This window comes from Phycodurus eques, chromosome 11 (genome assembly GCF_024500275.1).
Source record: "Phycodurus eques isolate BA_2022a chromosome 11, UOR_Pequ_1.1, whole genome shotgun sequence".
Classification (NCBI taxonomy): domain Eukaryota; kingdom Metazoa; phylum Chordata; class Actinopteri; order Syngnathiformes; family Syngnathidae; genus Phycodurus; species Phycodurus eques.
In genome coordinates this window covers 11,126,306-11,142,037 of record NC_084535.1, presented here as the reverse complement: position 1 = coordinate 11,142,037, position 15,732 = coordinate 11,126,306, and the positions used below count along the sequence as shown (strand labels likewise).

At 39.0% G+C, this 15,732-nt stretch overlaps 1 protein-coding gene across 14 annotated transcripts in view; it reads right to left on the bottom strand.

Annotated features, from left to right (window-relative positions):
- kcnma1a (potassium large conductance calcium-activated channel, subfamily M, alpha member 1a) overlaps window positions 1-15,732 on the bottom strand; it is a 188,772-nt gene that overhangs the window by 39,645 nt on the left and 133,395 nt on the right. For 7 of the 14 annotated variants that reach the window (XM_061689899.1, XM_061689902.1, XM_061689903.1 and 4 more), the window contains 5 exons: window positions 15,365-15,474; window positions 15,182-15,250; window positions 9,579-9,665; window positions 9,425-9,501; window positions 1,865-2,038 (listed from right to left, as the gene is read on the bottom strand). In XM_061689899.1, the coding sequence (XP_061545883.1) occupies window positions 1,865-2,038; window positions 9,425-9,501; window positions 9,579-9,665; window positions 15,182-15,250; window positions 15,365-15,474 (517 nt within the window). Of the gene's footprint in view, window positions 1-1,864; window positions 2,039-8,165; window positions 8,175-9,424; window positions 9,502-9,578; window positions 9,666-15,181; window positions 15,251-15,364; window positions 15,475-15,732 lie in introns of all 14 variants that reach the window. The other 7 variants (XM_061689905.1, XM_061689907.1, XM_061689908.1 and 4 more) reach the window with 2 other exon arrangements.

The following is a 15,732-nucleotide window of genomic DNA, read 5'->3' as shown; positions in this document are numbered from 1 at the left end:
TGTTTTATCTGGTCGCAGAATGAAGAACAGGAAATGGTGAAAGGAAATCCAGTAATCCTTGACTTGACAAGCACTCCTTCGCTAAAACTCACTTTGTTCAGACAAAGTCGTCGTTAAAAGAAGGGGGGGGGAATCCAAGGAAAGGGAGGCTTTCCTGAAATCCTACATGGGGCTCGAGGGAGAAGTGAGATCAGTAACCATGTAATGGCCAGTAATTGGTACCGAGGGATACGAGCGCAGTGCCGAAGTACACGGGGGCAAACTAAACTCATCATGGCACGTTTGACATTAATCTAGGCTGAGTCGGCCGACGTCGGGAGAATGCTGAGGAGGAAATCAGATCTGCACGTCTGAGGCCCAGGCTTTGATAGCCGGGCCTACCGCTGCCATGTCTAATTGACAGACAATTTACTAGTTTTAACCCACTCAAGAACGGCAAGGAGGCGATTCGCCCACAAGCCTTTGTGCGATCACATTGTCTCTATTGAGCTAACATCTCTTTTTTTCAGTTTAGTGTTTTCAGCTCGTGTTATCTTTGTGACGGTCATATTTTTAAAACACGGAGATAGACAGTGTGAACCAACTGTGATCTGTGAGAATAGCAATATTATAGCATAACTTAGGGCCAATCATTTGACTTTCCTAAAACTTCAATTTGAAGTAGGTCAACAAAAAGATGAAATCAAAACAACGGTAACTGTAACGAAAATACAAACTTAAAGAAATCACTTATTTAGGGGCTGCCAAACCAAATATATAGTGCATAACAATCACAAAAATAATTTGCAGTATAAACCTGTAGAATGAAACAACACGTCCACTTTTTATGGACACACATCTTACCTTAAATAGTAAAAAAACATCAAAAACACAACAGTCAATCTCCAGTAATGATTATTATCACACAACTGCATGACGAAATGCAGCATGCGATAGCTAGCTAGCCACCTACAGTACTGCACAATACAGCAGCACCACAGAGCCACAGCACTACGCACCCACCAAAACACACGATACACTGAATTAAACCAAATGATAATGATAAATAAATGAGTAAGACGGAAAAGGACAGTAAAATAAAAACATACATAGATATATATACTGCTAGCTTGCCAGCAACATACAGTAAAGATAGATGGATAGATAGATAGATAGATAGATAGATAGATAGATAGATAGATAGATAGATAGATAGATAGATAGATAGATAGATAGATAGATAGATAGATAGATACATAGATAGATAGATAGATAGATAGATAGATAGATAGATAGATAGATAGATAGATAGAGAAAGAAAATGATAGAACGAAAGCTAGCGACTGCTAGCTAGCTACATTATAGGCTAGGAAATAGCATTTGATAGACGAGTGAGATACACAAGTACTGTTCGACAGACAGACAGACGGTCACGCACACATTCCGACTGCTGGCCCGCTAGCTACACAAATAGCTTACGTATATGTAAAAAAAGAAAAAGATAGACGGATATACGGACAGACGGACGGACAGGCAGACGGACGGACAGACAGACAGACAGACAGATAGACAGATAGATAGATAGATAGATAGATAGATAGATAGATAGATAGATAGATAGATAGATAGATAGATAGATAGCCACTGTTAGCAAGCTAGCTATACAAATAGCCATAATAACAGTGATTGACATTTTAAAAAATAAAACATAATTGGTGAATAATGCTATAAATCCACATCTACACAAATTAACGAAACCACAGCACGAGGACAACGTCACAGTTAGACGTTTCACTACACATTACGGTAGCGCAAGGTAACGCCACACATGGAAGCTCACGTCACAGACAACACGTAACAGCATGTGTTGGGCGGTATCACTTACAGGCACGTAACGTGGTTGCGCAATCATGAACAGAGACAGAGGAAAGTGGGTAGGCCCTCTGAAGGGTGTCCATGTTACTATGTACACTGCCTGACATGCAAGAGCAGTCTCGCTCTGAACGGCCGCAATCAAAACAACATGCCAGTTTCATTCGCTTGTAGACGGACATCTTGGCTACAGTCACGTGTCAGGATGAGAGGAGAGGAGAAGCAGCAGGTTAATGGCAAGAGGAGAAAATATTCATCCAGGGAGGAAGTCGGAAGGTCACTTCATCAGAATGTGCAGGCCTTAGCAGACTTGAGCCCCCGTACGTTGAATAAACATGTCCAATTTAGTCAAGTTCACCTTACAAAATTATTGTTGTTGTGACTTTTGGCTCGTCCCATCAAACTCAAGTCACAGATGTATTAACTGCCGTGGTTCAGGGGTTCAAGCTGCATGCTAAGGCCAAAACAGGTCAAAAAGGCAAAACCATAAGAGTGGGGAAAAGGGTTGAGGATAAAGAGGGGGAGGCATTCAAGGGGGACGGAGGGAGAGAGGCATGAGCAATGTCTTCAGCAGCAAACCTCCAACAAACTTGTCATACATTTTACATTGACATCCTGCAAACCGGTGGGTCTGAGAAGAGCGGAGCACGTACCTGTATCCCATCATGCAGCAGCGCTACGGCAGCGCCTCTGTCCAAAAAGGCATGGCACTATTCTACGGGCTGCACGTGCCAACTCATGCTGTCGTTTGCATAAATGAAGTTTCACTGTTCCACGCCCAAAGGGAAGCTTCACTCTTTTGTGCATGCATGTATTAATTTTATATAGTGAGGCAGTGTAACTTTTGAAAGTCTTCCTCCTCTCATTGAACCATTATTAGATTTTATGTAACTTAATATAATGTAGATATTGAAACTGAAACCATTTTGTACAGAGGTGGACTTCATGCAGACAAATTATAATGAAATTACTGTACCGTTGTTAAAAGCATGTTTATAGCAGATACATTTTCTCCTTCTTTTTTATCTAAAACACGAAAGAGTTTGAAATTTTATGTTTCATATATACCACATATTACTTCTATTAGTTTCAACCTTCACATATGTATTATTGTTCCATAGCTCTTAGTCAGCACATTACTTATGTGTGTCCCAGCCATGTTGTGACTAGCTTTGGAACAATAATAATAGTTTCTACCTCAGTAAAAAGAAAACTTTTTCCAGATAATACAAATATAAAAACTATACTGTACATGCTTTTCAATGAACTGAGACAATAAGCAATATCATTAGATTTTTTTTCATTGAAATATCAATTTATAAATGTATTAAAATATCAGTCTAATATTTATTGTTGTTAATGAATCAATTCAATTTGATATACATTAATTACAGAAAAGTGTTTGGTACAAATATTTTTTTTTCTTATTGCATAATAATTAATTACAGTAATTATAGAAACACTCATGGTTAACACAAAGAAAATGTTACATGATTATTGAAAGTGTTTTTTCCAAATTAAATATTTAACATATATTATTCTACTGTATCCATCCATCTATTTGCATATCCACATTAGGGTTGCAGGTGAGCTGGTGCCTATCTCAGCTGACTTCGGGCGAGAGGCGGGGTACACCTTGGACTGGTCGCCAGCCAGTCACAGGGCACATATAAAAAAACAACCATTTGCACTCACATTCTCACCTACAGACAATTTAGAGTCTTCAATTAACCTACCATGGATGTTTTTGGAATGTGGGGGGAAACCTGCGTACCCGGAGAAAACTCCACACAGGAAGACTAGAGCCCGAATACGAACCCACAACCTCTGAACTGTAATAATAATAATAATAATAATAATAATAATAATAATATTCCTCTGAACTATGAGGCGGATGTGCTAACGAGTCGGTCATCATGCCAGTGGGTGTTTGCATAAAAATACAATATTTACATATATTTTATTATCATTAAATATTTTATTTATCTTGTATTAATTATAGAAACAGTAATGCAAATTATTCGATTTGTTCCATCCCAAAAAATTCATACCCTCTGTTCTAACTGTCTATGGAATTAGAATGCTGTAGTTGATTATGCTAAAAGTTACTGGGATACTTTAGAATTGTTCAATGTAATTAATTTCTTTAAACTGTGAAAATAATTTTCAAAATGTATAAACATGTTTAATATATTTTTTATGAATATCTGGGCGGCACGGTGGACGACTGGTTAGAGCGTCAGCCTCACAGTTCTGAGGTGCGGGGTTCAATCCCCGTCCCCGCCTGTGTGGAGTTTGCATGTTCTCCCCGTGCCTGCGTGGGTTTTCTCCGGGCACTCCGGTTTCCTCCCACATCCCAAAAACATGCATTAATTGGAGACTCTAAATTGCCCGTAGGCATGACTGTGAGTGCAAATGGTTGTTTGTTTGTATGTGCCCTGCGATTGGCTGGCAACCAGTTCAGGGTGTACCCCGCCTCCTGCCCGATGACAGCTGGGATAGGCTCCAGCACTCCCGCGACCCTAGTGAGGAGAAGCGGCTCAGAAAATGGATGGATGGATGGATGAATATCTGTAACACAACTTCTTAAAGGCTTTGGCCACTTTCTCGTGTCATTTGCAGACAGAAGGCATCCATTTAACAAATAAAAAAAACAAATAAATCACTTTTTGACCAGAGTATGAAGAATTTTAGGATTAAAAGTAGCTCAGAATGAAAGAGAATGCTTTCAAGAATAAGATTGCATTGTTGAGCAACTAGTAGTATAAGAATACTACTATTGGAGTACTCTACTTCAACACATCATCTCCACCAATATAGATACTCTTGCAACTGAAATACTGTTAAGCTTCTACACGTATTGTCTGCCTTTGTGTGAAGCCCTGAACCCTGAGGGAAGCGGGAGTGAAAGTCCCCTGAGTAGCGCCTCTATATTGTTGTGACTCTGCGCACCAACAGTCCCCGCTCCCCATTCTCTCATTGGCCAGGTGCAAACTGACAGCCGCCTAATACCGTCTGGCGCCTTGACACATACGGCCATCTTTGACTTGACTTTGACGCACGTCCGACAATCACATCCCGAATGAAGTCATACGTTTTCAGGCCGAGGAGAGAATGGAAAACGCAGGTTTTCAGGGACCGTTGTAATCCCGTACATGCATTGTGGGCTTTGAGAACATGCAGAAAAATGTCGTTTGGGTCTCAGCGACAGGGGGGAAGGTGCAAAGATAACTGTTCACAGTCATGAAGCAGTTTGGAGGGAATGGCGGACAAGAGCAGCAAGGCTATCAGGTCATGCTGGAACTTCTGCACTTCAGAGTTTTCACTCGGGGTTGGTGTGGGGGTGGGGAACAGGGACCACAGTCAATGTATATTATGTTCCAATGAGAACACATGGTAAGTGGTTGTGGAGCAATGGAGAACACGACACAGACACGCTGACAATGTCTTCTGACTTCTCACAAAAACCCTGATTCCTGCCTAGAGGAGTATGACAAACTGGTTCAGTTATCTGAGGGTGGATTTACACTATGCTTCAAGTGACACAATCTCCATTTTTGGGGCAGCTTAAAGTGAAAACGTACACTAGAAATCGGATATCCTCAGACTGGAATCAGGCCTATTGCAAATGTGGATCTGGCATTGCGGAAACAGATCAAATAAACAGTGGAACCTTGATTTAACGGACCAGGAAACATTGGACTTTGGATTTCATGGACAGAAAATAGTGTCCTGTTGGAACTCAAAAGGCCTCCTTTTTACCAGACAGTCCGTTAGTTCCAGAATTGGCCGCTATTGTTTGCTGGTGCAATCAACAGACAGCAACTCGTACCCGTATTTCCAGGTCGTGCCACTATCGTCACAGAAACGAAGACTAGCTCCGACATGCCTACTGTACGTGGCGGCCATTTTCCCAGGGGCGACTTTCCCATCAAAGGCAATGCATGGACATTAGCGTTGCGTCGCTGTAGGCACGTAGCTCAAAAGGGGTGTGTCGCATCTACTTATTCAGATCTTATAGCTGCCGTTTGGTCGAACACTCGTCGTGTCTCGTCTATCAAACGTATACTGATTTTGCTACACTATACAGTTGTTTTTTCTGAAGCTCTTCTCGGTGGCATCCAATCATAACGGAGAAGGGAAAAGGAGACGTGGTAACCTCGCGGCTCAAGAAAACAACACTTGAATCGCCACCACAAAAACTTTCTTCCAGCAGCTGCTTACAATTTTCACCCCTCCGAAGCACCAACGATCACGTTTACGGCAGTATTAGACTAGCACAGCAATTCAATGTAAGTTTGGGTCAACTTTCAAACTTTTACGTTTTATATTTATTTACAATAATTTTGTACTGAACTGGGTATTTTTAGGCCACGACAAAAAGTGCTTCAAATTGATGGACAAACAGCTTTGATGGACGACCCCACCCTCCTATTAGTCCCTTAAATCGAGGTTCCACTGAACTGACGCATTGAAATACGGTGACCGTTCACACATACGGTCCCAGGTTCAATATTGTGAGGTTGGGGTCCTTGGTTCACGATGGTCTCAACATACGGTGTTTTGAAGTTGGGATCTCTGGTTTACGACACGTATTGTCACACGTAATGTCTCAGTGCACAAAAGATTTACTTGGTTGTGTAATTTCATACTGGATGGGTGGGCAGCCCCGACCCAGACACCCAACTATTTGTATATATGCAATTAAATAGAAATGTACATAATTTTTTAAAATTTTTATTTTATCCTTTAAATTAGTCAAATGATTTAACAATCCGGAGGTTAGATGCATTTAAACTACTGGGCGTAAGGAGTCAATCAAGGACAACTAATCAGTATGTACTATTTGAATTACAGTGAAAAGGGACCAAGCCCTGCCGTGAATGGCAAAAATAAATAAATACATTTTTAAAAAAAATACCCCCCCCAAAATGTTTAGAATTGCCTAATTAAAAAAAATAATACTGTTGTTTAAACTGTAAATATGCCAGAAATTATGATCCCAAAACACTTTACTGTATATCATTTCGAGCCCACTTTACAACATTAACCTTAAAAAATACATTGCTTACAGATGGTTAGATTTCAGAAAATTGCGCAGGAAAACTCTGTACAGTGAAGACTCTCTGTAACATCCATCAACAAAAAATAGCTTCTACCCAAAGATGTCACCGTCGAGATGTATCACTTCAGCATACTTCCTTGAGACCAATTATTACTTTTACTTTAGCGCCAACTTGTGGCATGTTAGAGGGAATAGTTAAGTATAGGGTCCAAAGGGGCAAAAAACGCAAATAGGTGATTTTGCAACGAGCAAACAAATACCAATAGGCGGGGGTTCACTGTACTTATTATTTGCATTTTTTTACATGCATTTTGAGTGCATAAATGTAAATGCTCTGATAACGGCTATGAGTCACTAAATGTGAAAAATCGTATAATGGCACTAAATGGGAATTGGGCACTTGGGACTGCAGTGTAAATCCAACCTGAGCTCACAGTTGCTATCAGAGATCTATGTGAAATGGGAAGGGTGTTCACTGTCATTTAGGAACCCTAAATAAAAGCAAAATGCAGTTTTAAAAAAAAATACATTTCTTATATCAATAGAAGTACACATGTGATCCATGCTTTTCTGCTGAACAGATTTCAAAGGGTGGGATTTAAATTCCTGGCACGACACACCCATCTAGTGGCAATCTACTACTACGACAACTGAAATTGACCCGAGACGACGACAGAAACTATGGGGTTGCTGAGATCACGTGGGAGTGGGCTAAAGGGGAGGCCAGATTGTTTTCATTGCGTTTTGGCAACCCGGGTGCTTTTCTGTGGGATGGATGGTTGGTTGGTGGGATTTGAAGACGTTCCCACACACAAAACTTCCTCTGACAGATTTAAAACTCAGTTCATAGTTTTGGCCTTCTAAATGTACATCTCACATGCGCATTTAATTTCTTGAGGACTTTCCTGGATTTTATTGAGTGTGTGTGTGTGTGTGTGTGTGTGTGTGTGTGTGTGCGTGTGGGTGGGTTCGTGGCATTAGGTCACGCTCTATACAGTTGCCTGTTTAAAGCCTAGTCAGAGCACCAGCTGAATGGAGCAGTGATGAAAAGGCTCGCTTCTGCTGGTCTGAGCACAGTGTCGAAATGAGAGGCGAGGAGTGGGATGCAGAAGCTACACTGGTACATGCAACATTGATACAGTGTGCTATTTGCTGAGGAAGAGAGGAGGAGGAGTAAAAAAAAAAAAAAAAAAAAAAAACACTGGATTGTCGGACACCCATTTTTTTTGGGGGGGTGGGTTTTACTCACAATAAATCACTAGCAGTGAGTAGTTAAAATTAAGTGGTGTTTTCCAATGGCAGCAAGGGGAGGAAATACATCAAAGAGTGCGTCACTGGACATAAAGGAAAAAAACAACAACAACAGAAGAGAACAAAATATGATAGAACAGAACAGGTTTTTGTAGTTTACAGTTTGTCTAAATGAGGTGTGTAAAGGTTATGTGTCAACGGCAAAAGCAGGAATTCTATTTTGTCTCACTAATGTCATTGTTACTGATCTTTTAGCTAAATGTGGCAGTTCACTACAACTATTGGGGGCTATAGTTCACATGATGGTTCATATTAGTGTTTGCATAAACAAAAAATTAACAAATTATACTTTTACAGTAATTTTCTGTATTAATAACTGAAATTATATACAGTGGAACCTCAAAGATTGAACTAATTTCTTCCACATTTCTAAGAATTTTTTTTTTTAAAAATTTAAAAAAAGGCATTTTTCTAAAGTAACATTTTAACCTACTTACTAAACTGTCACAAAAGCATAAGAAAAGTTTACTGTTGTTAATATCAAGACACAGAAGCAAGTCAAGTGAAACAACAGCTAAGTGCAAATGATTTACATCGCAAATGTGGCTCTTGCACCTCATATTTTAATATTCCTATTACTTAAATTAACCACTGTAAAACAACTCCCAAAAAATTAAACTCTACCTTAATTTTGCCAAACTGGACAAAAGTATCGGGACATAGTTGGAGTCCAGTTAATCTGATATTTGGTGCGATTTTAGACTATTCTTTTTACATGTAATTCAAACATGATATTGCACGACTTCAAGGATGCTCAACTTTAGATGTTCCACTGAATTAATTTAAAGTATTTCTATTGTTTTAAGCAGTGTGAAATTGTATGTGACTGGCCTATATCTGTACTGACAAAATTAACATGAAGTTAATGCATAGTAGTATAGTAAATTTAGATTTATAGTGGAGAGACACAATGGTAAAATCAAATAAATAACTAAAAAGATGGCAAGTATTTACAAAAAGGTAAAAGTGATGATCATACTGTACCATATAAAGTACGCCATTTGAACATTTATTTACCTTTAAACACACACTCAGTGCCACAGTATTGAGGAGCAGCGACGCAATTGGAGGAGTAATAGCAGAGTTTAATAAGTGGCAGCTGGACAGATCGACAGGGAATGTTGGGAAATGAGAGGGAAGGGAAGAGGGGAGAAGGACAGGGTCAGGGAGAGACAACGTGAAAGCCAGGGTACTCACGTCGTTTGCAGCCGCACTTCTTGATCCGCTTAGGGTCGCTGATGTCATCGTGACAAGCTTTACAGTAGAAAAAAGCTCTGAAAAGACACATGCACATCTTGAGTACACATTTTCAAGCTTGCTATGGACCCAACGCGGAGTCATCAGCGTTCACCTCTTTACTTCCTTTGCATCGCTGGCGATAAAAAACCCCAGCGTGCCTTCCTGCATCTTGACATGGTTGCCCGGATTGATTAGGATGCTGAGAAAGGAGATATATGAGACACCAGTCGCTCATTAACTTTGGGGAACAATGCTGACATCACATGCTAATCAAGAGGAATGGTACATACACGCTTTCACCATAAAGTCATGGAGAAAATTTAAACTCATTTTTGTGCTAATTATAATCGAGTTAGTACTTTACGTATTTTTCACAAATTATTATTATTTATTTAAATTTTTAATATTACATTTACATTATTAGTATTTTATAGTAAAGTATGTGGGCCACTTCTGTTACCAAAATTGGTTCGTTCCCTGATATGGGCTAATTAGCACAATACAATAACGATAAAACCCCACTATTCGCGGCGATGGGGACTGAGCTCTGTTGCAAATAGCAAAAAAAGAGTAAGTGCCACACCCCCCCAACGATTTTTTTTATAACAGTTTAAACCGTAAATATGCCACAAACTATGGTCCCAAAACACTTTAACAGATAATTTAATTTCGAAAAAAATTTACCACATATGCATGTGTACATGCACATGCAGTGAAGATTCTCCGTAGCTTTCACTAACATTTAAACCCAAATTCGCACCTGTGTTGACTTTGGACTGTACTGTAGTAAGTAAATTATGTAAAACAATAAAAATAATAATAAATAAATACAAAGATTAAAGATACACAATTTTAGCAAGTCTCCTCCAACTGTGTGTCATGATCATCCAAGCTCCTGTAGGTCAGCAGTATGGGGGCATTTTGACAACCCGATTGAGTACAGGGATGCCAATCACATGGTTGACAAGACCCAGACTATTTGCTGAAGGTGCTTCAAAAAAAAAAAAAAAAAGATCCACAAGTCACTTCGAGCATGTTAATGCACCTTCAAAGACACCATCACAAAATTAATTTAAGTGGGGCACGGAAGGAAACTCAGGCGCAGTCCATAATACGGTAGATATCTTATAAATATATGACAAATATAATATTGTTATACTGTACATAAATAAATATAAAGCATAAAATACTATTTTAATTGATTCATAAAAACATATTTATTAATTTATTACTAAAAAAATCGAATTGTGTATCAAACTGTGGGTCAGAAATCGAGATACAAATCGAATCTTAACCTTGGTGTATTGTTACAGTCTTACTAACAACCCACACTAAACTCTTCCCGGCATACAAAGATGCTCGTCTCTCAGTCCAGATGCGTCACTTCACTTCAACATTACATCCTTGACCTCAATTACTACTTTCCTATTAGCCAGGCTTTCGGCGTCTTTACTATGTAGTTTTTCCCTTCACCGTCAACTCATCATCCATGCCACCTGTTTTGACTGATGGAAAGAAAACTGGGTAACCTGGAATTTCCGAAAAGGGCTTTGGAACACCTCTGCAAGCCTAAATTCCTACTCGACAACTTCACCGAGATGAAGACGTCAAACTTTTACAGTGCTTTACTTTCGACTAACGCTTTAACGACTAACCTCGTAAACTCTGGGTTATCAATTATCTACTTTCCCAGGAGCCTTGAATGCAACATCATCTGTCCGCTATTTGCAGATATGTTAATTATGCAGAGGGACAGAATGCCAAACAATATGACAGCACAGAGGATTTTAATTATTTCGTTACTAATCATCACTTGGACAAATGTGATGACAATTAGACACGACTGCAGAGCAAAGGCTGTGTCTGTGTCTTATAATAAAATAATTAATTTGGGTTATTGTTGGACAGTGGGATGCAAGGAAATGAACAGCGCCTCATCTTATTGGCTCATTCTATTTGTCAAAAATTTAAAAAATTAAAAATAGAATTATTTCCAATTTTTCCAACTCCCTCTGTGTAGGAAGTGGGCCCACTGGTGACGTATTTGTTTAAAAAAATCTTCCTCATTTAATTACAACACAGCAAGTGATTTGAATATTGATCATTTACACTACTACATTCTACGAAAATATGAAAATACAACAAGATGTGAGTGTGACCCTTTGTGTTATGACTGCAATGCTCTTGTACTGAAAATGGCTGTATCATTCCCCATTAATTAGACTGACACGAAGAGGAAACATCACAGACACGCCTACTATAGGCCCACGCGCACGCACACACACATACACACACACGCGCGCGCACACACACACACACACACACACACACACACGGGTCATTAATGGTTACCTACAGGCAACAGTCATCAATGATGTGAGTGTGAAACCAAATAAAAAAACACGGAATCCACAGACCTTGAAGGTCACACTCCTCCACGACGTGAGCCCAGATGAAAGACTCAATATATTGATCAGATTTTGACTTTTTTTTTTTTGACTTTTTAAATATTGATTTTGCAAAGTAGAAGAGTATGCAATATCTTTCCTCTGGGCTCTGTCACACTCAAGTCATCATATCACAAATATCAAGGGAGCAATTGAATCCACATCTCATAAAATTGTGCAAGTCAGGCAGCTCAGATTTCAAAGTCCACATTCTTTCATCACGTAAAATAGCATAGAAGCCAGAATTCACTCAGATTGAATAGCCCCCCAGAGAGATTGGCATGCTTATTAGTGAAAAAAGACAAGAAAAAAAGAACAAATAAACCGATTAAATCACATTCACAAACATTGCTGCTCCAATCTGAGATTTTCCAGGTGCATTGGTCAGGTGGCGAATGGAAACTTCCAAGAGTATCAAAACCTCATATTGTGAGCAGCAAGGCAGGCAGTCCAACACCAACGTTATGTGAAGGTGTTATATCCAGAGCATGCAAAGATACCCAACGACATGAGGAGGAGGAGGAGGGGGTGGGAGCCACTGCAGTACAGGTATAGGGGACGGGTACGCAGGGGGACGGGTACGTAGATGCAGACGGTTGCAGTAACTTCTGTGCAGTTGGATTGTTTCTCAAACACCAAACTGACAGGAAGTGACCTTACTTGAGGACATCTACTTGAGAGACGCGCGCACGCACACACACATGTATGTATATATATATATATATATATATATATATATATATATATATATATATATATATATATAATTGACTGGTCGTGACTGGACAACGTGGCTCGAGACACACACACACATATTCGCACACTTCAACCCCTTCCCATTTTTCCCTTTATCACATTCATGCGCAGCACGTGAAGCAACATGAGAAGGTGATGGAATGCAAAAGTGAAATGCAAATGGGAAGGGGGGTAAAATTTCACTTTGGACACACTTAAGGCTATCCAAAATGTCCATGCCTTTTTTCTGGATGAATGGGTGCTGGTGTAATAAACTCATGTGGGACAAGACATGCTATGATATTAAGCACTGCCGGCAGATATAATCAGCAGAGTAATTCCGGGTCTCCAGAATGTAGAACAAGAGATTATCAGCAGCACATCTGTCATTATTTATGTGCAAAACTCCGTACTTGATTGGGCAAAGAGTTGAGGTAATTAGATCAAAAAAGATAAACACACACACACAGTTAGGTCACAACTGAAAGAAGGAAACTCAAAGTGGAAGAAATCAACTAAGCGAAGGGGCTGGTCGAGGAGAAAATCAAATAAGAGGTAGATGTGGAGTGGGTGAGCGTTTGGCCTTGGTACAGCGACAACAGCAAAGACAAGGAAACAGCACTCCTACAAACATGTCCAATTTATCTAGTTCCTCTCTCTTTCTTTCTCTGCCTGCAAAGAAGTTAGTGCATTTAGCACAAGGGACACCAAGAATATAAAAGAAAAGAGTTAGGAGGAGAAAAAAAAGGCCTGTGTGAGATAGTGTTTGGGGAATATTCCTTGGGGGGGGGCAAACTCCCAAATTCAGAAGCGTTAAAGTAGTGGCGGAACTTTGGAAGTAAGATAGGGTAGAGGGCATACCGCTTTCGGCTTCTGCAAACAACAAGAACAAAATCTCAGATCAAACAGTTGTCAGCCACATAAGGAAATGGAGAATACAACCAACTGTTGCCAAATGTTTGGATGCTTTACTAATTGGCACTTGTGTAACCAGGTCATGTCACCTCAAATAACTCATTAAATTCAGTTTCATTAGCAAATATGTGTATTTACATTTTCTTCACTGACCAGGGATTATGTGTGTCTGCGATTACTTATACGGTCGATAAGTAAACTTGAAGAACCCACTGGGACGAAACTTTAAGAATTTAAGAACATATTGTCAGTACATTTGATTACATCATAATAATTAAGGCTTCTGGTGTGTTGAGCAATTAGCACGCGCACAAAAAAATAAATAAAAAAGGGAAGAGGGAGTGGGATTTCACAGAGTATTAGGGCCACACTAAAAAGAAAAAAAAAATACTCAAACCATAAATTAAAATGCTACAAGAATAAAACATACATTTTACAAAATTTAGGTTGCCTATTATGAGATTGTTTTATTTTTGTAATGATAAATTTTTATTTTATGAGTCCTACAATATTATGACCTAAAATTGCAAAAATAAGTAATGTGTGTATGCATTTAAATGCATACAGTAAAAAAATAAAATCATTAAAGTCAAAATATTACAATAAATTGCAATTTATGAGAAAAATGTTTTCTTTTTAATTTCAAGTTACAAGGTTTTAATTGACTTGTATTTTCTTAAAATTGTGAGGAAAGGTAATGATTTTACCAAAAAATACCCCAATGTGACAATTAAGGTATAATGGAGAAGAGGAAAAAAAAACATCATCTTACGAGAATCAATCATGAGATGGGGGGAAAAAAAACGTAATTTTACAAGAAAAATGTCGGAAAAATGCAAGAAAGAAGTCAATTCTATTAAAATAAAGTTCAACTTGTACGAGAAAGTAATAATTCTATGATAATAAACTTAAAGTATTTTGACAATTAAGTTGTAACTTTACGGGAATAAAATCTTTAGTGTAAGTATGACAAACATTGAAACGTTCCTTATTTTGTCACATCAACAGCATCATCACTATAAACACTAACAATATTACCCAATGTATATATGGCTAAGTGGGAAATTTGACTCAGAAAAATAATATGACTTCTTTCTTGACAATATCTATTCTCATAACTTTAAGACTTTTTCATGTAATTTTATTTCTTCTATTCAGTGTAGCCCTTATACTGATACTGAGATTACTGAAATAGTTTTTGGTTATTGGTAAGAAAGCTGACAGGGAAACAAGAAAAGTTAAGGAGAAAAGAATGACATGAAATTGAAATGTGCAGCATGTTGAGGTATGAAAGGGCTACTCCACTGTTCGAAATACATTAATCATCTTAACAAAAATTGCCCCATTTCATCACGTTTTGTGTGCATTCAGTATTATGACATCACTATTCTATTTGTTGGTCCACTAAAATAGAATTGAGCAGGAAGATTATTGATTGGTTATTTAATTGTTGGTGTGGTTCCATACGTCTGTCGAAGAATCAAGAAGACACCTTCGTGTTTTGTTGCGGCATTTAAAACGTAACATACCCAGTTGGTGCAATATTCCCCAACTTAATGCCGTCAAATGCACTACACAGTAATCTCAACTGTAATGGTAGTGTTTGTCACATACAAACCTGCTCTCTCTCTGCTCGGACTTGTACTCGATGGCAATGAGCAACAGCTTCAGCTTCACGTAACACAGCCTATAAAATATGCAGAGAATATTAGGAGATTTTATCTGCACATATTCGCTTCTGATGGACATAAAACCTACCGTGGACGGTGGGCTGGCCGAGTAGCCAAAGAGGGGTACTTACTCGCACACAGTAGGGAAGGAGAGGCCCACAAAAGCACTGGACAAATACTCTGTGTACATCTCATTAGCCACTCCCTCAAGATAATATTTCTGCCAGGTGTCCTCATCGATCTGGAAATAAATAGTAGAAAAGTCATAGCATCAATGTTTTTCCTTGCCAATCTGGTGTGCAGATGTGGAGCCTGCTCATTAGACATTGATCCATCAGCTTAATGTCACGAGAATGGTCCTTTGATAGAGGCGAGCACCTCTTCAGCACTGAGCCACAGAAATAGATTCCAGATGAAATATCCCGGTAAAATATGACGTGCCGGGACGTCTGAACACACTAATGGGAAGTTTCTCTCGCTCTGGACGAGGATGTTTCGA